General features: G+C 39.6%; 1 protein-coding gene across 4 annotated transcripts in view; it reads right to left on the bottom strand.

The window, feature by feature from the left end:
• MNAT1 (MNAT1 component of CDK activating kinase) overlaps positions 1–21,360 on the bottom strand; it is a 124,703-nt gene that overhangs the window by 76,919 nt on the left and 26,424 nt on the right. For all 4 annotated transcript variants that reach the window (XM_027793060.2, XM_055802008.1, XM_055802033.1 and 1 more), the window contains exons 2-4: positions 10,591–10,743; positions 8,888–8,961; positions 112–215 (exon numbers count right to left, since the gene is read on the bottom strand). In XM_027793060.2, the coding sequence (XP_027648861.1) occupies positions 112–215; positions 8,888–8,961; positions 10,591–10,743 (331 nt within the window). The remainder of the gene's footprint in view (positions 1–111; positions 216–8,887; positions 8,962–10,590; positions 10,744–21,360) is intronic.

Genomic DNA, 21,360 nt, shown 5'->3' with positions numbered 1-21,360 from the left:
AGTGCCTTCAGCTTTGACTTGTTTTTAAGACATTACAGAAAGTACTCCAAAAATCCTTTGATTCTTTAACTAATGAATAAAAATTGCAGGGGAGAGGAGAGGTTAACTAACCAGTTTTATCTTATTTTTCTGAATGACTTCTTTGTTATCCTTCTGGTACAGCTCCATTTTCCTTTTAGTGTTCTCCAGATCCACATTGTTGGTTAAGTTAAATACTGCATAAACATTAGAAAGACAGAAAGCAGAAGTATTAGGTCAGTATGCATGACTGACAAAGAAATACTATTCCTACATTCTCTACCCCTTCTAGCACCAAACATTGCAGTAACATAATTTAATTAAATATGCCCTGTCAACAAAGAGACAACCTGCTAGATCACTGCAAACTTCAACAGAAGCCAACAGAGTTCCTTTAGGTTTATACATCTGTAGGAGATGAAAATTTGAGTCTTGCATCTTATTTTTTGATACTGACAATGATACACAAGAATAGTCATAATATTATTTGTAAAACATTGACCTTTTCAAGTAGCAGTTACAGCGATTCCTGTAAAATTAGACTAAACGCATACATATAAAGAAAAGTTAAAAATCAAGTAATTCCATCTCATTCCATTATCTAATACATGAAGCCTACAGAGACTGTTTGAATTCTCAGGTACACAAAAAAATTTCACATTACTTGATAACTTAAAAGGGCACCAACATACAATTACTTGTATTATAAGGAATCTGCAGATGCATCCAGATTAATAGGTTAAGTGAAATTCTTTTCCTGTGTTTCAATAATAAGACTATATCTCACGTAACTATGAGCAAGCAGGATCAACCAGCAAGCTCTACACTTCAGCACAGCATTCCCAATTATCTACACATCACATGGAAGATACCTCAAGAAATTGAAAAGTTTCTATAATCAACAGCTTGAAAGATGTAGATGGTTTGGGTGATTAGTAATTTGATACAATGTCTGAGCCTTTCACCTCTAGGTCACTGGTTCAATTGTGGGTCAAGTGAATTCCAACTGAAATTGGGGAAGTTACTTGGTGATCACCATCCAGAGTGGATGCTGGGCTCATGCCCATGGCCTTAAAGCTATTGAAGACTGCCAATGTGCAACAGTCAAAGCCTCAAAGAGCTTCATCACGTGGCTACAGTAAATTTACAAGAGCAGCAGAGAAACCTACGCTACCATTGATAAATCCTTCACAAGGAAACAACAGCACAGGGATTGCGCTAAACCAAACCCTGAGGAAGGGAAGGAGTTTCTCGTGAAAATGCCAGCACGGGAGTTGGAAGATTTTGGTTCAATACTTTCTTCTTAAGTTCTCAAGCGACTAGTGTCAAATGAACCCTGAGCACATGCACCACAGCCAAGTAATTTGTATAAGGCTGATAGAAAGGAACAGAAGAAGGAAGCATGAAGTCTGCTGTTACTCACCAGGATAGCACACATCTCAGTTTGGTAAAAATTATAACCCTTCTCTCATCCTCTCCAGAGGTAACAGGGCAGAAGTGAGCTTTTAGGTGGGTTCTAGGTAAACCAAACCATGAATAGCCTAGACTGGCAAACCAGTTGTGAGCAGCAGGGAGAACAGCAAGAAATCAAAGCATGGAGCAAACAGGGTGGGGGGAGAAAACAGGGAAGGTCTAAAATGCTAGAGTTGTGGAATACAGCTCAGTTCTACAAACCCAGCCGTACAGCAGCTCACTGCCAAAAAGGGGTAGTCCTGCTCTTACATCCCTCTTCCCAGGCACAAGTCTCACTCTCCCCTGCTCTGACTCCAGGACTCCCTGGATGCTTTAGAGTGTCAACAGAAACCCTCCAGTAACCTGAACTGGCTCAATAAAGAGGTCAGGAAAGTGCCAGAGATGGTACATGGGAAGAAATAAAAGTGGACAGATAGGAACAGGATACTGTCTTTCCAGGAGAATTGAACCACTACATCACCTTACTCTTATCAAAAGTGTTCAGTCCTTCCTCAAACTGCAAAAGAAGCACTAGGCAAGATCCAGCTGAAGAAATTCCTAACCTTAAGCAAAAACGCTGTACTTATTTTTTTTCCGAATAATGAGCAATATCAAGGGATCTGACATTTTAATGCAGCCGGGTTCCTAAATCAGCTGAACTCCTCCATCCCCACCCCATCACCCTCACCTCAGAAGGAAGATCTGAGGTGGAGGTTCATTTTGTGGTTTAAGCATTTGATTCGGAATCAACACCTGAGTTCAGTTTCCAGCTTTGCTACTGCTCCTGGGCAGGTCACTAGGCCTCTACCCTAGAGGTCTCCCATCAGTAAGAAGCAGGAGAAGACGAATAAAGTTTTCTTTCTCCTATACATCACCTGCCGTACCTCCATACTACAGCTATATGCAGCACCAGTCTCCATAGTCTTGATCTCATCTCAGGTAGAACCTCTGGGCACTACTGTAACCCAAACAAACTGTTCAAAGTTCAGCTCCTTGGTTTTTGGAAGCCAATTACCTATTTCATGTTTGGTGGGGGTTTTTTTTTTCTCCTCCAAAAGGCGTAACAACATGTTGCAACTAACATACACTTTCTGGTTGTAGCAACATTTCCGTAGTAACACATTATTTTAGTCTAAATTTTTAGTATTTTCAAGGGAGTGCTGACCTCCAAATTTCCAGCCTAAAGTTCCCAGCTGATATACAGCTTAATATTTAAGTATTAGTGCAGAGAACTGTCATGTGACAATGCTGGCATACAATCAGACCAGGGCTCTGCAATGACAGCAGCTGCACAGGAATGTCAGCACTTCCTTCAACTTAAATCCATGCACCAGCTCTCTAAACTCTTCAATGATGACACAAGAAAGAAATAGCATATGAGACATGCTGTGCTAGCAGGATGCTCAGATGCCACCTTCAGGTGCAAGAGGAGGAGCAAGATGAGATGCCAAATGCCCTTAGGCTCCTGAATATCTTTGGTATCTCTCTAAAAATAATCCCACAATAAGCTGATGATATAGGTTTTGCAACTACTGCTGCTTGAAACATTCAGGAGTTTTGTTTCTCCTTTCTCAGTTATCTTCAAAGGTTCAACTAGTCACAACTTGGGTTTGTAAAACAAAAACTACAAGATTTAAAACTCATTCTGGGGAAAGTAGGCAAGTTTTAAACATGTGCAGATACCTGTCTTTATTTAGAACTACTTACAAAAGTGGTGTTACTTTGCTGCTTGGTATGAAGTAACATTTCTATGTAAGAGATATGTTTCTGCATCAATGTTTGATAAATCTTGAGTAGCCACCTGCATAGCCACCTTAAATGCCCACTGCTCTGCTCGCAGCAAGGTGAAAGATGGTTTATTTCCCCTTCTGTTTTCCTGCTGTGACTGGAAGCAAAGCACAGGTAAAACCCTCTCAAGAGTCAGATCTGGTCATACCATGTTGATTCTGCTCTGTCAGTCTTATTCTGCTCTGCAGTTGAGAATATGGTAGTACACCAAACACAAAGATTCATACTGCCAGCAGCCTCTAAGGCCAGGATTCTCCCACTGAATACTGATTCATAGTCATTGAAAAGGAACGTTATCTTGGTCATAAGCATCTGCTCCTCAACACTAAGTTGTCCACATTTCCAGACTTAAAATATTGAAGAGCTACATTTTGTTGCAACAATGTTAAGAACTGGATATCTCTGTATCAACATCAGTGTCAATAGTTGACCTTTAATAAATGAAAAGAATATCTTCCCTCCTACAATAAACACCCTAGCAGCAAATCCAACTGTGCTCTTTGACACTGCATGGTCAGTGGCCAACCAGCCAGCCAAAAAAGTCTTCCAACATATTTTTCATGCGCTTCAAATGTCTTTTTGTCAATATTCAGAGAATACAAATTCTTTTCATTGTACCGTTGCAATTAGAGCTGACAAGTCCATTTTGTAAGGGGTGCCAGGCCACAAAAAATAATTAAGATTATTTCTTTTTCACCCTTGTCCCCTCTACAAATTACTTGGCATTTTAAATGCCAACAAGTATCAAATGAAAACACACAGTCACTAATACTCAGCATCCTACCTTTTACATAGCTAGGACTATGCTTTTTTTTATTCAGTCTGCTTTGAGTTTTGCCAGAAAATTATTCTAAATATATTTCTTCCAAATGTTCCCTTTCTTTAAAAAAATACAACAAAACAAATTATAAAACTACAAGAATCAGAAAGAGTAAAAAAAAAAAAAAAAAACAAAAAAAAAAACCCAACAACTTAACTCGTGTGCTACACCTACCCTGAAAAAATATTGGTATAGATCTGAATATGACTGGCAAAGCAGATGGCTAGTTTGAAAAGGTTTCAAAGAGAAGCCAGACTTATTTTGTCCATGTTGAAATATAGCATAAGCCGATATAAGAGGCCTGAAACCCTTCAGGGAAAAGAAACAGAAGCCGTTTTGTATGCAACAATTATTTATCTACTTATCCATCTCACATTGGTTGGTTTATAAAATGACTTGCCTTGAGACATCTGTTGAAGTATAACAGGAAGACTATTGTGTTTTTCTGAAACATTTCATTCTATTTAGGTAAAACTCCCTGCTTCTGAAATTCAGCCTCTACAGGGAGACTTTCACTGCTTTTCAAAACAACAACATTCGTTATGCAATTCTGCAACAAATGGAAAAACATTTTCCTAGTTATAAAAGAAAAAAGAAAATGAGACAAAGATTTTAATTATATGGCACAATAATCTGTCCAGAGATGCAGCAGTATGAATGAATATCACTCCACTGCAGGACTAAGTCCACCAAAATCTCCCCGTTTTAGTCTGAGACATCGCAAATTTTCTGAGACTTCTCCGAGTTCCTTAAGAGATAGTGTTACCGTGTAAAAAAATATTTGCTATTCAAATAGTAGGAACATTGCCTCTGTGGCAAGACAGCAGATCAAACTCTGTCAGCAGAGTAATCTGCACTGCTGGTATGAGCCAGCTGAAAATGTAAAAATTAGTAATATTAGTTTGTAATAAACAGTATTCCTCCAACTCTACTACAAACAGCTTCTTAATTATCCTCTTCATAAATTGCCAGCTAGAGATTGGGAATGGCAGAAGAGCAACTGCTTTGAGCAGAGAGCTACAAAGAGAGACACAACTACATCCTCAGCCTGCCTGTGTAATCCAAAGCCAGTATGGCACCTTCTGTCAGTGCTCTCAATGCCTGATGCCTGCGCTTGTAAGACCAGTAGAAGGGGGATAAAGCAGAGAAAAAATGGAGTAAATTTTAACAGGGCCCTTCCAACCAAAATTTCTGTGATAACAACAAAATAATTATGAAAAAAAAAAAAAAAAAAAAAAAAAAAAAAAAAAAAAGAAAAACCACAACTAAGCCAGAAAAACCTAGTTAGGTATTAATAATGATTTCTGTTTATCTGCAGTTGTGTTTTACTGGGTCAGTAATTTTCCAGAAAAATACCTTAGCATAATAAAGAATGATTGAAATCATTCAGCCCCATCAGTCCAAAAAAAGATCATTTTCGTCAGAACAGTATGGCACTGAAATCTTTGTTCAGATGAGATGACTGAAATGGATCTTTGATAAAGCTGCTCAATTTCCATTTGGGTTATTCCCATTGTCAGGACCAGCAACACCATCCTTGTGCGCACACACAGAGGAAAAAAACCACAAAACATTAAACAACATAACCCACAAGTGATCATAGATACCAAAATCCCTTCTATCCAAGGATCGCTTGCGAGATAAATGTTCTGAGCAAGACAAGTCACTAGGCAGCTGGTATTGCATAAAGTCTTAGAGGAGTAAGAAGATACATGAATCCAAAGGGCACAAATACAGTAGTCTACTTCCAAGTGGAATGTACTGAATGTTTTTAAAAAGAAATAATTACTATTAACAACTGTGTTGCGGTAAAGCCTAGAGGCCTCATGCAGGTATCAGGAGAACGGTGCCAGGCAGTGTGTATACACATGCTAGGAGGCAGGCTGGGCTCTGGAGAGCTTACACACCACATTTTGGAAAGCTGGATATAGCTACACTCTGGGGAAGAAGAAAACCTTGGGGGAAGAAGAAAACCTTACAGAAAGAGCGAGAAAAATTTGCATTATGTCCAGAGATTGCAACTTGTGACAATGCTCTAAGGTTTAACCTTGCCCCTCTCATAAGGGCATAGACCTGACTTTTTCCAGTAGATGTTGTCCACACCTCTCCCAAAGACAGGTTTTAACCCTTTCACTGTATTTTTCTTCCTAGCGTTAATGACAACAAACAGTGTTTACAATGTTCTCAAATTGTCCAACTGATTTTTCTTCTGGGGAAAACCTGCTTTAAAATGTGGTTTCTATTTAAAGCCTTGTATAACACATTTTAGCCCAAAGCATTATTTAGTGGCTACATTCTAAACCACTTCAAAAATGTGTTTTTTATAACAGAAATCTTAAGAGGTGACCACCCTAATGTTTGTTTGACCTTCCCACACACACACTTCTGCCGTACCACCCAACTCCTTCTTTAAATAGAAAAAGTCTGTAGGTATAACATGCCTGATATGAAGGTAAAAAATGTGTTTCAAGTGAGGTCATATATCACATCAATGGAATAAGACAGCGCAATTGCTGCAAATGTGGGAGCTGACGTACCTGAAACATTTGGAAAAACTGTAAGAACTGAGCCAGGGTCACATGAAGTATACTTATACAGGGCATTCACATTTTGTTTCTGCCAAGCAACTACTTCATTTAAACCCCCACAACAACTTACAAAACAAAACTTACTAGTAAAGAGAAAACAGGGTAAAGCTGCACTTCAACATTCCCGCAGAAAAATTGAGAGTTTGGGGCAGGGAGAGAGAGGGAAAACCCAGTTCTCTGGCTCTCTAGCTTCCTAACCTGGCAGCTTGAACACCACCACCAGCTACTGCCAACCTGCTGTTCACCGGGATCCACGAGGCAAAACCTTGTGCTGCATGAATACACCCTTTCTTTCCCATCTTGCAGGCTAATTTTTCACATGCACAAACGAGCAGGGAATTCACACACATACAAAAAAAGTGAAACAACTACTCTCAGCAGAAAAACGTGAACTAATCATACAGAGTTAAAGGCACCTTTAATGCATTGTTCAGTCACGCCACAAACAACACGCACAGCAAAAAACATGGGAAGAAGTCACACTCTCACTACGTACCAGGTACTTGTCAGGTGGAGGACTCTGCCCAGGGGTGAAAGCAGGGAAGGGCCTGTGCTTTGTCACCGAGGAAAGGAGAACAGGGCTTGAATTCATAACCCATGTGGTATTCTTAGTAGATCATAAAGTACCCCTTTGAAGGTGAAAATTAAGAGCCTTCTGACTGCACCCCTTCTTTCCTCTCATCACCCTGGCTGCTACAAGAAGCAAGCAGAAGGTAGTTGGAACTTCTACTACTTTCAGTATTTCAGATGCCCCTTCCAGGCAACTAACTCCAATTCCTAACAATTCCATCAAACTTCTTCATTATGCATTTGCAGGGCCAGCACAATTACTGACAAACTCACTCTTCTTCACAAGGTTACAGAGACCAGCTGTGATTTCTGCTGCTTCTAAACCAAGTTACCAGTGCAGGCTCTGGAACCATTTTAAATTTAAGAACCTAATCCCAAGAGCTACAGCATCATAACATTCTGCACAAATGATGAGGTTAAGGAAATTTCAAGCAAAACTTCAACTCCCTTGTTGCAGATGCTAAAAACCCCTGCAACAGCAGTAAGCGGGAAACCTGTATGTAATGCTACATAAATAGAAGCAGTTTTCCTTTCCATGAGTGCACAGATTCTTCCAGGATCCTCTGGCTAAGATGCAACCATTCTTTCTACTAATTCCCTCCTTCCCCCGCACCATTCAAAAAAATATACAAACACAACTACACCCACACAGTCTCCTCCAGATATCTGGACCCATATAAGCGTGCCTGGTGTTTCCCAGCCACATGATTTAGCTCTCCAGCCTCAGCATTCTGATGCCAACAAAAACATGATACATTACTCACAGCAGTAAGCCTATCAGATACGTATCTACAAAATGCCACAGTGCAAAGAGGAGCAAGGACTCCTTTGAGAAACTGAAGGGGAATAGCATCTTCATGTTTTCCTTCGAATCACATTCACTGCCCCTCCCACATGTTCTAAGCCACCTCTTCTTCCTCCAGGACAAAAAAAAAAAAAGCCCCAAACCTTAGAAGCTCATAAAACCCAAGAAACAAACCATTTAGAGCCTCCTTTGAACACATCCATGTTTTTCTAAGCAAAATCCATCACTTCACCATAAATCACAAGTCATCCTAAGAAGAAAACAAACTCTGTTGATAATGCAGTCCCTTCCCCAAAGGGCAAAGTTCTCCTTTAACTAATCCAAAGAGAAAGAAATCAATGTCTGTTCCTAAACCTTCTCCTTCTGCACAGCAACATAAAATGCTACCACCATGGTATGTAAGGTCATCAGCTTCAAAGCAGCTTCAACTACTGTACTTGCAGAAGCAAAAATGATGAAAGACACCATATGGCTTCTGTCATGGTAGATAAAGCTTATGGAGGCATATAATGAAAATTTCAATTTCTCCTCTCTTTGTTTAATCTTTCCCAGTGCAGCACCAACAGTCCCCTGCAAGCCTTTTTTTTCCAGCTATAAAGCATTACACTTCCTCTTCAAATCATGTTTTTTCTCTGGCAGATAAAATGTTTTACTTATTGATGTCCTACAGTTCAGCAAATATGATTTTAAATGTACAGAAAAGAGTAATTAGATAAACATCTGATACTATGATAAATCCTATTACAGAAACTCAACTTAGACATTCTCACAGGCAGCTGAGTCAGAAGATAAAAGCCTATGGTCTCATGAGCACAGCACACCAAAAATGCAAGCCTTAAGACTTACCAATTTCTTCTATTTCTTCCAGGAAATCATTATATTCACTTAGACTGGGAAAGTCGTCCTCTCTTTTATTGTATCTTTGAGATAAGAGAAACAAGTATTTATACAACACACAAAGACGCAATTTCAAGAAGGCTCTTGCTGCAAGCATATTAAATATTGACCTAGTTTTATCAACTATGCGCTTTGTGGCTCCCAGAACTGACCAACATACAGAATCTTTAAAAGGAGACAGAAGTGCTTGTTTCAAAGGAATGGAGCCAGCCTGGCATAAATTGGTGCTATTTTTGCCCACTGTTTGCAAAGAGAAGCCCAGAGACTAGGACATACTACTAACTCCAAGCCACTCCTTCAGCATGAGAAACCTGTTAACAAAGGCAGAACAGTAACACCCACAAGAAAAGCTCTTCCAGAAATATCAGAAAAGGGAGTTTGGCTTTGCGCCAACAACAGAAAGCATATGTCAGCAGCAAGATGAAAATGCTACACAATTATCTTATTTCATATCAATAGACCATTCCAGAACTCATTTATCCAACCCTTGATAGCTGAAAAAAGTAAAAAGATGAAGGAACAACTGGCTAGAACATGGACAGCCTCTGAAGGTCAAGACATGTAGGCTTCCCTCCCAAAAAAACATAAAGTTGAGATTCTGCCTGCTCTGTGGACCAAGACACACGACACCCAGGAGCATAAAAATCTAATACCAAGAATTCAGGCCAAAATCCAATTCGCAAACATTCTTTCTGCCTACTAAAAACTAAAATCCAGGCAATCCAAGGGGCCAAGCATTTTATGTTTTCTAACTACACGTCATTCCATGTTTAGTCAACTAAGTTGACTTCATTCCAGTTTGACTTTTGTTAACTTCAGTAGACTTTATAATCAAACTTCAAAATTACGGCCACTTCAGCATCTTGGCATTCAACAACGCAATTTCCCCACATCTCAGCATCATCAAACGACTAATTTAGTATTGTATTAAGTCTTATATAAAGGCTGTCAAGCTTGCAATTTACCTGTATGTTCACTTTTGGACATACAACTCCTCCAGGTTTGTTATATCCCATCAGACCCTCTTCTACCAAAACATCAACTGGCTCAGTTATTTTTCTTATAAAATGTTTCTTGGCCACAAGGAGTGAGATGCAATTTTAGACATCATTCAATCTCTATTCCAAGAGCTCTCAAATCTGCATGACAGACTAGTAAAACAAGGCTTATAAGGAAGCATTTCCAGTAATAATTGCTGTGTGAAGTAGAGAACAACGTGAACATAGCTGCTTCTTTTGTCCACTTTTGTTTTGAAGGGAAACTGACCTTCAACTCTCAGAACAGGTCCCCAGGAAAAAATCAAGGTCCTGTTTCTTGCCCCACTCCCATGTTCAGCTCCTCAAAGGGAAAGCAACAGTAGTCCTCAATAAAAATCATCTCAATTTAGGAGGCAAGTCTTTGCCAAAGGAGGCCACATAGAAACACCCAGCATTTTCTAATGCTAAGCAGGAATCCCTCAAGGCTAAATTGTGAATTCAGCCCTCAGTTGTGCATAAAATCAGGTTCTTTGAAATCCCTCCACGTTAAATGGAGTCAAGTTTTATAGCTTGTCACTTAAAAAAAATATCTCCTCTGTACTACTGGAGGAGTAAGGCAATTCTTTAAAATTTAAAATACATCCACCTTCTGCTCTTTTAACTGGTGACACTCACATTTTCAACACTTTCTTCCGAATTTCCACTTCCTTGTCAATAGCAGGATCCTCAAAGAGCTGTACCCTGAAGTTACTCTTCCGCAGGGGGGTATCACACTCCTGGCAATTCCCAGCCCCTCTCACAAACAGCAGTTCCACACAGCTCTCACATCTGCAGGAGAAAGGAAGGGGTATAAAGGCAGATACATGTTAAACAGTAACCGAAACACAGGATTGTCCCCCTTTTTTCTTGTTTACACACACACACACTAAGCACACAGTGCATCTCCCTTTGATTCCACTATTTCTTTAGCACCCAACAGTGGCAAGGAGGCGAGGGCTTCTCCAGCACGGCTGGAAGGAAACAATCTCAGCAGCACAAATGCATTTATTCTCCTTGCCCAAATAACTCAGCCTCTTCGCTGAGACTGAACATTAATCCAAATACAATGATGGGGTTTATGTCAAGAGGAAGCTTGTTTGTTGACACCAACTCATTTTGCATGGACCAGACTGCAATATCCTGATTTACTCCGAATATTACCATGTGGCACAAAAAGGCACATTTATTTTCTTGATGCCATTCACAGTGCAAGGTATTATTCAACGCAAGCAGGGATACAAATCTTGCCTGCAGCCTTCCAAGCATCTACCAGTACTACCATAGAGGAACTGCTATAACAAACCTGAGCTAAACTCCAGCCCAACATAGCTAAAAAAAACCAAACCTAAAATACCATTTTAACCAGTGACTGGCATTATGCAGTTCTTCTGTTAATACCTTTAAAATTGCACATAAAATACACTTTACATAAAGGCTGCAAAGAAATAAACCAAAAATATCTTTCTGGTTTTATTTATTTTGTCTCAATGAAGATTTCAGATTTTAACAAGATGTTTGCTGACCAGTCAGTTATCATTTAATAAAGGAAAAACACACAACAAGAAAGCCATTTTAAAAAAAAAAGTACTTGGGTATGGATAATGTGCAAATTTCTCGCAGAGGACACCACCTGCTGCAGTCATTTCCTACCACTGGGGAGGCAAGAGGGTGTTTATTTATAGCTTGGCTATACTGAAGCCAACAGTTGTACATTAAGGGCTAAGCTGTATTATACCTTCACAAACCCTGCACAAAAGCTAAACAAGAGAAACAATATTGACATGGTAGCAAAGAATCTTAAACAAAACTTTCACTCTGCTAACCTACCCCCAACTAAACTGGTTCCAGTACTTACAGAGGCAGAGCTGGGTAGAGCCAGCCAGTTCTACCCAGCTTCTGTTTTCAAGACTAGAAAGTACAAAACAAACACAATTGTATCTTACAATTAAAAAAGAAAAATTAGAGCTTTATTTTTTGTGTTAACACAAGTAGAACTACAGTTTCAAAATACATCTTGCACAGCAGCTGCCAAAGTTACAAAGCAAACCTGGAATTTACTTGGACATTTTCCTGCTTCAGAATTCCTTCAGTCAGAAAACCAAGCACGTTTAAATACAGTTTCTCCGGGAAGGGAAAGATCAAACCTTTTAGCACACTAGGCCCGAAATTCAGAAGTTACTGGGATATCAACTCAAGAAGTATGCTGCTTTATGAAAATAATTTAGCTTGTCACTATGGAATAAGCAACATTAAATTCAAGAGAGAAAACAAGGCAGGGAAAAGGTTTTCTCCTTCCTCTCCCGACCTGTCTGTGCATGCAACAGCCACCGGTACATAAGGACAGTTTCACAGTCTCCTTCATTTTGGCAGCTCATGCTGTTTGCATGTCTGCCTCAACACAGCAGCCAAAGCACAGCAAAAAAAACCTGCCTTCTCTTTCCTATTTTTAAGTTATAGAAAAGGGAGTGTAAAGCTACAGAATTTAGCAGGTGGATCCAAGTGCAGGTGTTTATATTGTTTTTTTATCATGGTATTGCCTAAGGACCAACAGAACAGGGTCTCCATGTGCAAGATATGCAGACAGTAGCACCTGGAACTAATTCACTTTTTCCCCCCCCCTCATCTCTTCCCTAAATCTAAGACATTTCAAGCTTACATAGGACTTGACTATGGAAAAAAAGCCCTCCTTGGAAAACCACCTTGTACAGGTGCTTCAATGCTTTCCCAAACTGGAACCAGTGGTTCTTAGGCTGCAAAACAGCTTTTCATACAAAAAAAGATGAGTCAACACTCACTCTGGGAATCCCACACCAGGTGATCACATTCGCACTCACTCATGCACATCCACCCTTATATTTACTCATAAATAATTCCTTCTGAATTCAAAAGAGGTTACAGTTATAGGGGATAAGTCAAGGGCAGACCTGGACTCTGGCCAAATCCTGCCTCCCCTCCATCTCCAGAGATTTAGTATGCACAGCTAGACCCCAAGTTTACTTCCTAGCAGGTCTGCCATTCTTGCCCCCACAAACCACAGTTGCTTTAACAGCAATGGCAGGCACGTCTGGTCACACAATTCCATCTGAGGAAGGAAAAAAGCCATCTCTCAAATCCCTCTCAAACATTTTCCTTTTGATTTCACTGCACACTGCTGAAGTCAGGGCATATGCAAGCACCAGGAAGACAGAATTCAGTAAAGGTGGATTTAATAATTTATTTCATGTCTTGAAATAATTTCAAAATGTGACTTGAAAAAATTTTATCTCACATGGTAAAATTTAAAGATACAGCATGATTTAAAAAAAAAAAAAAAAGATGCAACAATTTTTGCTACTTCAAAGATACCCAACCCATGCAATAACCAGACATCGTGGGCAGCACAGGGGGACACCTCAACACCACAGCTGGCATTACAGAGCTCCCTCATGGCACACAGACCACATCAATTCAGGTGATCCTCCATTTCTTTGTAAGTCCAACTCTTCTCCATTTTCCTTTGTGTAAGGGCAGTCTGACTACGGAAGCAGGACATCCTTCAGTGCATCTTTTATTGGCCAACTCATCATACATGGCTTTCCCCAAATGAGCAAAGCACGGAAACACCTGCTTAACTCCCCTTCAAATCACGGCCAAAACAGGTGTCCATGTGTTTTCTTAAATTAGAAGCCTTGTATCAGCAATTTTAATACGCATATGTATTATGTATGCATCCACACTAAATATATAAACTAACAATGACAAATGTTCTTGCTTAAAAGTCAAGTCTATGTATTTGTTAAACACTGAATACATCTGAAGACAACAGCTTCACATGAGGTCTAAATGAACCCTCAGGATGTGATACTGCCAATTCCTCTCTTCACATTGAGGTTTTACAACCTCTGTGATCTGTATTCTATTTCATATATCCACTAAAATCTTTCATTACCTTTTGGATTTACCTATTCTCAGGATACAAACCTGATCTGGCTGAAGATATAAATAGAAAATGCCCAGGGAGTTAACACACACAGATGACAGGGCAAGACTTACTAGTAATGTCACCAACAAAAGCAATCAATACCTCCAGGAACAATCAAGTCTCTGGTCTTCCACACCAGGATAATAATCGTCAGTATGCTCATTTTCATTTCCATGGACATTGGTTTGATCTCTCTTGTTCTTTCATGACCATGAAATACTAGACAAATGGCTCAGTCCAGTCTCTAAGCAGTCTAGAACAAGGCCACATTTTTGAGGAAAGTAAATAAGGTGTCTAGATGGTTTGGCACTACATGCCCTCATGTCAGTGTTCAAGGGCTTCAGTATCAGGACTGTACTAAAAATGCTTTTGGTACTTTGCAGAAAACAAGCAGAAGTTCCTCTCCAGAAAACTGTTAGATATTTATCAACTAAATTACACTTACTGGAACTGAGTGTTTGTTTTGGACAAAGTGCCTTCAAAGGGTAGAAGATTTGTGCCCAGTCCTGCATTCCCCACATATACACCTCATGGAGGGATGATGGCAGATAAGGAATCAAGCCTCTTGGACACTGAACAGATGAAAATGGCTTACAACATTAGCATGGCTTGATGGTGCTGCTTTCTTTTCTAGCTTGGCTGACAAGAGAGAAAACAAAACAGAATAAAGGAAGAACAGTTTTCACAAGCAGGAGTACCAGATATCCTTTCTTATAAAATTTTAGATTTTGCTAAGCATAGCAAAAACTTGCAGGACTTTAGATATGCAGCCATTAATCATTTCAGGAAAAAAATCTTTATGGCTTTTGCTGTTGACTAGGAATATTACAGAATGAGCTACTACCCTTCTCTACAAAGGTTATTTTTAGTAGATAAACTTATTAAAAAGTATAAAATATTTAGAAACTCTAAGCCCCTCTTCTTCAGCTTTCATACCAAGACATTTCTGTTATTTAAAGTAATATGCAAACCAAATGAACCTCTCTACTACAGAAAAAAGTTTAGATTAAAAAATAGTAATACAGCCTTCAACATATACCCGAGATCTGAACCACAAACAAATGGAATGGAAAGAATCAGCAAGAGAGATGTGTTTTCACTTGTTCCTCAATTCTGATGTCAGAGGGAAATTTACTTACAGAAATAGAATTACTCTTGATTTATGGCAAGGGAACATTAAAAACCAATGGAAAACACATACACGAGAAAGCTACCAGAAAGACATCTAGATCTCTAAATCTGAGATGGTTCTAGAAACAGTCACAGGCTTTTTACTTAGCTTGGGTTAGATCATTTTGTGTTCACATACAGAGATTCTTGAACTGAGGCAAGAACAGCCCAATTTGGAGCAAGCAGCTGTCAAACCTGTTTATTTCGCAACCTTCAGTACATTTAGCAAGTCTTCATAACCCACAGTGGTTTCTGCTGTATTGCCAAGAGTTCATCTACTATTTACAGTTGGCAACTGCAAGTTTATTTTCTAGGCTGATGGACTAATAGAGACAGCCTAGAAGGCAGGTTCTTCCTAGAGTCTGCAGCAATGATGACATCTGTGATCCAAAAAGCTAGGGGAATTGAACAAAAGCAATTTTTTTCCCCATGTTACTGGTTAGGGATGAAAAGCTGGGGAAAGAGACTGACTGCAGTGACACCAAAAGCTTCTGAAAGCCTTGGAACAAAGGAGCTTACGAGATCAACAACTCTCAGATGAGTAGGGAATTGGAAACAAAAATAAGACTTTTCCTTTTTACACCTCAGCTTCAGAAATTCCGAAATCCTTATTCAAGCCTTTGCAGAAGCAGCTGCCTGTCTGTTTTGGGCCATCTCTTCCCTGTCCACCAAATACAAGTGGGAGAAGGGAGAAGATACCAATTACTCTTTCCCTCTTCCTTTGTTCAGATCCTGTGAAGTTCCCACCAATGGAGATTTTGCTGTTCTCACCTGGTAAGGAGACAACTTCAGAATGCTCTCAAAACCTCAATTGGCAAAAAAACCCACAACGGGTCTGTCTTCAACTAGTAAATAAACAAGTCTCACAAGCAGCCCACACGCCATGTAGAGATTACAGCTCATTATGGCAATAAGACACACTTTGGGTTTCAGGCAGAAATCACAAGTCTATCAATCAACAGATGAGAATTTTTGGTTCTTCAACTGTTGATAAGCTATCTTCAGTTGTCTACAGCTCCTCTCTAGTCAGCCCACAGTAACATGCACTGAAAAACAAAAGAAAAGAAAAAGAAAGCAAACCGGGTAGCTGTTGAACTACAGCCTTGAATGACTGGCATGTCAAGGGGTGGTGGGAAGGAAAAAAAAAAAAAAAAAAAGACATACTGAGTCAATTAATAATAAACAGAAACATTTCCACCACCCACTGTATTTCAACATCTCCACTACTAAACCATTTCAAGTGGCTTGGACCTGACAAGAAAGTTTGCAGCAAGCTGAAACTTAATTCACATTTATCCAGTACAGATGAGTCTTTTCTTTTTTCCCCGAGGAGAAAAAAAAATATAAAGACCTTTTATGGTATTAACTCTGGATAGTATAGAGAAAAATATTTCTATAGGCGTTTATATAGAAGTGGTACTTTACTATATACTGCTGCCTAGTCAACTAAGCACACAATCATAAAAAACATGTCTTACAGCACAATTATGACAATTTGGTCAAACAACAGGCCAATACTTGACAGGCCAATTCTTGACACTTTAAAAGCAGCTGTGTGACATTGAGAAATAAGTGCTTTCACAATGACTAGGCATACCAAAATTAAAGAATTTACCCAACGTACCAGAACAACTACTTCAAATCCATTACAGTCTACTGGGCAAACACATGCACTAAAATAGCAATTCAACTATGTCAATAACCTTTTTATTATGCTTATTCTCTTTGAATAAAACAAAGCATAATTAAAAAAATACACCTCTGCAACTTTTCAGCGTTCTCAAACATCAAACTAAGCAGCTATCAGGATTGGCAGCTGCCCACAGCACACCTGAACTTAAGGCACAACTACAGAATTTTCCACGTCTGTTTAAAATGCAGAAACCGCACTTTTTTAGACATCATCCAGTTCAACATTGCCCATTGTCTCACAAGACAAACTTACCGTTAACAAGTTTAAGATCTCACACCAAACTCCATACAAGACACATTGCTCCCTTCTCCTTCCTACCCATCTGTAACCTTGTGAGGCTAAGCCATGGTGTGGGTTGAACTGCCCCCAGTTCAGATGGCAGGTCTAATGCACATAAGTATTTTGAGCATTCACTTACTGAGTCTTACAAAACACCTCCATAGACCAAATCACACTGGAAAAAACTAATACACAGACAACAGAAAATAAATGCTTTGGGGACCCAAAACAGTCACAACAAATCTTTCACTTGATCCAGAACAAGGCTTCTACCTTTTGTTCTGTACTTTCAACACATTTTACAGTACAGCAATAGCATATGGAAGCAAGATAAGGAAATGCAGCTTTATGGTAAAAGGAGGAAAAAATAATTAAAAGGTATTGTGGCATGATGGGATATCCTGAGCACATTACTGAGGGCTTGTCACAAGACACTCCCATACTTCAAATTCATGTCTAATCTCAGAAAGTGAGAAGATAAATTGATAAGACACATATCTATAAGAAAACCAGACTTGGAAACCAAGGTTTTCCATAAAAATAACAGTGATCCGGGGTCTCAAGGGGAAACATGCAAGTGCATAAAACTTTCTCAAAAATCAAAACCGTTACTGATCTCCTGCAAACATACCTGTTGAATGATCTGCATATGTTGGTTTATCTCTCCCAGATATTGGGAGGAACCGAGCAGAATTTTTGTCAAGAGCATAGGCTTGTATTTCACTTGAAGCATTAAAAAGTACACAGTCCTGTTTCCTTAAGCTATTCAAATACAGAGAGACAGTGTGGGTGTATCTACACACAATTAAAAACAACTGCAAAAACAGCCTGTTGGAGCAATAACTGCATCATCCGTGTCCTGGATAGCTCTGAAAACACCATCAGTGCTCAAAACGCAATGTGTGAGAACCTCTACCACTAAGCTTGCTTGGTTTGAAAACACTGAAAGAACAATCTGCCATGACAAAGTGCTACATGAGAGCTCCTGCATAAATCTTGTTTTATGATACAATAAATTCTACTGTCTGGTTTTATGTAATTTGTCAGAAATGAGTGACCAAACTCAAAGGTGAAGACACCAACTCCCATTCTGATGAGCAACAAAAGTCCTAACAACCTTGAGTTTATATACGCAGACTAGGAACACCAAAATTGCATTTCTGCATTTTAAGTTGGCACCGATGCCAAAGAAGCTGCTGTAATCTGCCCTCATGCTGCCATACACTGTCCTGCTGCTGCTGTCATCCTCCGCAGGCCAGAAAAACATTTGTGCAGCCACATGGTTATTTGCTGGGTTATTTTTCAGCCAGATGAACTCTCCCATTTGGTTCACCACATAGTTCACAAATGCTTGGACAAGCACATAGCAATGGGCAAAGTGAAGGTAGAAATGAGTAACCAGGGTGAGAAAGCTGAAGCAGGATGTTGTCAAGTATAAAATCCCAGGCAAAACAAGCATATCACACCACTGTCATGAAAGTCTTGAAAGCCAGACGCGTTTAAGACTCACTCATTAGGGAAGCTGAAGCATGAAGAGAACAAGGACAGTTTAGTACCAGACAATGCACTTAGTGCCCGGCAGCGTGGGCAGGCACTTTTGTAAACACCACTACATAGCTACACAGCTCTCAAAGTGGATCTAGGAGAACCCTCAAGTGAACTCCAGGTCCCAACAAGTTGAGCAGCCAAACTTCCTGCAGATTTCAGACAGGTTAGGGCACCCCACGAACAATGTTCCCATTCAAGCAGCTTCCACCTGCGTACTGACACCGAGAGGGCTTTGACAAAGGGAGATACCCCAGTTGCCAACATGCCCCTGACATGAGCACCAGCACAGCTGTGCTGCAAAGCAAGGAAGAGGACAGCACCACAAAAGGCAATCTCTGAACGGCTTAGGCTGATATAAGATCACATCGTCAAAACCTTTGGCAATAAAAGACCCTCCCCAGCATTAGGCACACTCTTTACAAACTGTGTAACAACATCTGAGGCAAGACAACTCAACTCTGGGAGAAACAGTTCCCCTGGAAGAGAACTCCTCACCAGCATTGACAGAACTAACCACAGTAAATCAAACCTGTGAAGATGCTCATCATGGCCAAGGATGCCAGAAAGGTCCCTTTCAGTTTAAAGAAGTTACCAGAGATAGTCACTGGCTGGGAGAGCATAGAAAGCTGTTCCTCTCTTCCCAAGCTCTGAATTCAAACAGCATCCAATGCTGTTTTTTGAAATTTGTCTTTTTTATTCCCTCTTACAAAACTTGTAAGGTATACCTAGCTATTTTAGCTTGATCCAAAAGTGTAAGGAGAGAACACAATCCAAGCAGTGTCCATCTTTATTCCAGGGTACCCTAAGAGCTACTTGATCAACACACCTCTACAAAGATGAGCTGAAGCACAATTACAACACAAGCTATACAAGAACAGGTGGGGTACAGACAGAGGAAAAGTATTTTTCAGAACGGCTCTTTGGCTCTCTTGTTTTTAGCATGTCACATTACTTCAGAATATTTTAAACAAAGCATACAATATTACTTTACAGGCAAGTCCTTCCACAATAGAAACAGAAGGGAACATAACTGAACAAAAGAAATTCATGCATTTGAAACAAGTTATTGGGAGTTCATCATTTAAAGAGCGCCAAGGAGTGGAACAGACATCCCTATATCAATTAAACAGTATTGCATGGTCCCTCTGCAATGTGATGCAGTCATGAAAAGGCACATGCAACCCACAGATGTATCAGAAGAGCTGCTGTTGTCAGAAAGACAGAGTTACAGGACGATGTGAGGAGACTTCACCCAAAACAACATGTGCGGTTCTGGTCACTCAAGACAGATGAGCTTACCATATAAATGCAGAAAAGGATGACTAGGATGATCAAAAGATTGGGAAGATTGGTTTATCAGAAGAGACATACAAGAAGCTACTTAAACTAAAACAAACAGGTCCAAACACTACAGTAAAAATTTATACTGGAAACTGTAGTTCTCACCAGCCATAATAGTGAGAGGCTGGAACCACATCCAATAGAAATAACAGGGCAAAAATTAATTTCAAAATGAAGTTTTATAAGCTCGTGAGGAGGATTTGATTATCTGATTGTCTTCAACAGGTAACTAGATTTGATAACCAAGGTGACTCCAGTCATATCTGTGGTCCTAGTTATGTGGTCTAAATTCTGAAACCCCAAGACAACAACTCAGGAAGAAAAACAAAAAAGAAAAGAGAAAAGCTAAATTTGGTGAAGACACTGAAATATTAAATGCATCCTTGAACACTGAAAATTATTTTTAAAGGGCAACATGCACAGCACAGATGTTCTAGCATCTGCTCCTTCTGCTCATAACAGAAACAACTCCTAACCATCAGTCTCTAAAGCAGTCTTTCATAAACTACACAGATTCATACTCTTTTATCAATAACCAATTAATTTGTCTTATCTGGCCATAATGTGTAGATGTCTCAGAGATCCAAACTTGATTCACTTAGATCAATTTTTTCACCTTGTAGAAAAAGAGATAAGGTAAGATCATACAATTCTGCTTGTCTTTAATAACCAATATAGCAACACAGAAGGAAATGAGAGTAAGCATTCTCAGCTTGTCTTATTTCAGATAGTACATGTAATTTAATACGGATATATATTCTACTAGCACATAAAAAAGTCTTCTGGTAGCAAGTACATATTAGCTGATTCGTACCTCTGTACACCTTGTACCACGCCATGCCTTAGCTCACAAGTAGAACAAGTTTAGATGAACGACGGTTGTGCAGCAAAAGGTGGTGGTCACGACTCAACAAATCCCCATTCCCTTCATCAGTCTGATACCGCCTGAGGGAACAAACTACTGCCCAAGACTGCTGCCTTTCCAGTGAGACAGAGCAAAAGCACCAGTATCCTTTGACTACGAAGGACTCAGCAGTATTTTTGTTGTTGAGAGCACACAGGTTTCCCAGACTAGTGTAGGTAACTTTACATCACATCCCTAATTCCCTACTGGAATTTCAACTGATTGGAGCTTTATTTCCTGCCCTAAAGCACCATTTAAAATGACTTGCTAAATCTCTGTTGCCTTTACTATTACAGTTTGAATAGCTGGATGTCAGAGAAGGAAAAATGAATTCTTGCAGTCCTTAAATACCTTACAGAGCAGAGTCTAGGTTATTCTTCACATGAGGTTGCACAAAAGTCTCATCAGAAGAAAAATGAGCAAAAAACCCAACTCAATAACATTTTATTGCCATCTTTCAAGCAAATATAGACAATCCTTAAAAAAATAAGCCTGGGCAAGTATCTTTGA

Source organism: Falco peregrinus, chromosome 1 (genome assembly GCF_023634155.1).
Source record: "Falco peregrinus isolate bFalPer1 chromosome 1, bFalPer1.pri, whole genome shotgun sequence".
Classification (NCBI taxonomy): domain Eukaryota; kingdom Metazoa; phylum Chordata; class Aves; order Falconiformes; family Falconidae; genus Falco; species Falco peregrinus.
The sequence above is the reverse complement of the archived record's forward strand: the minus strand, read 5'-3'. Positions and strand labels throughout refer to the sequence as shown.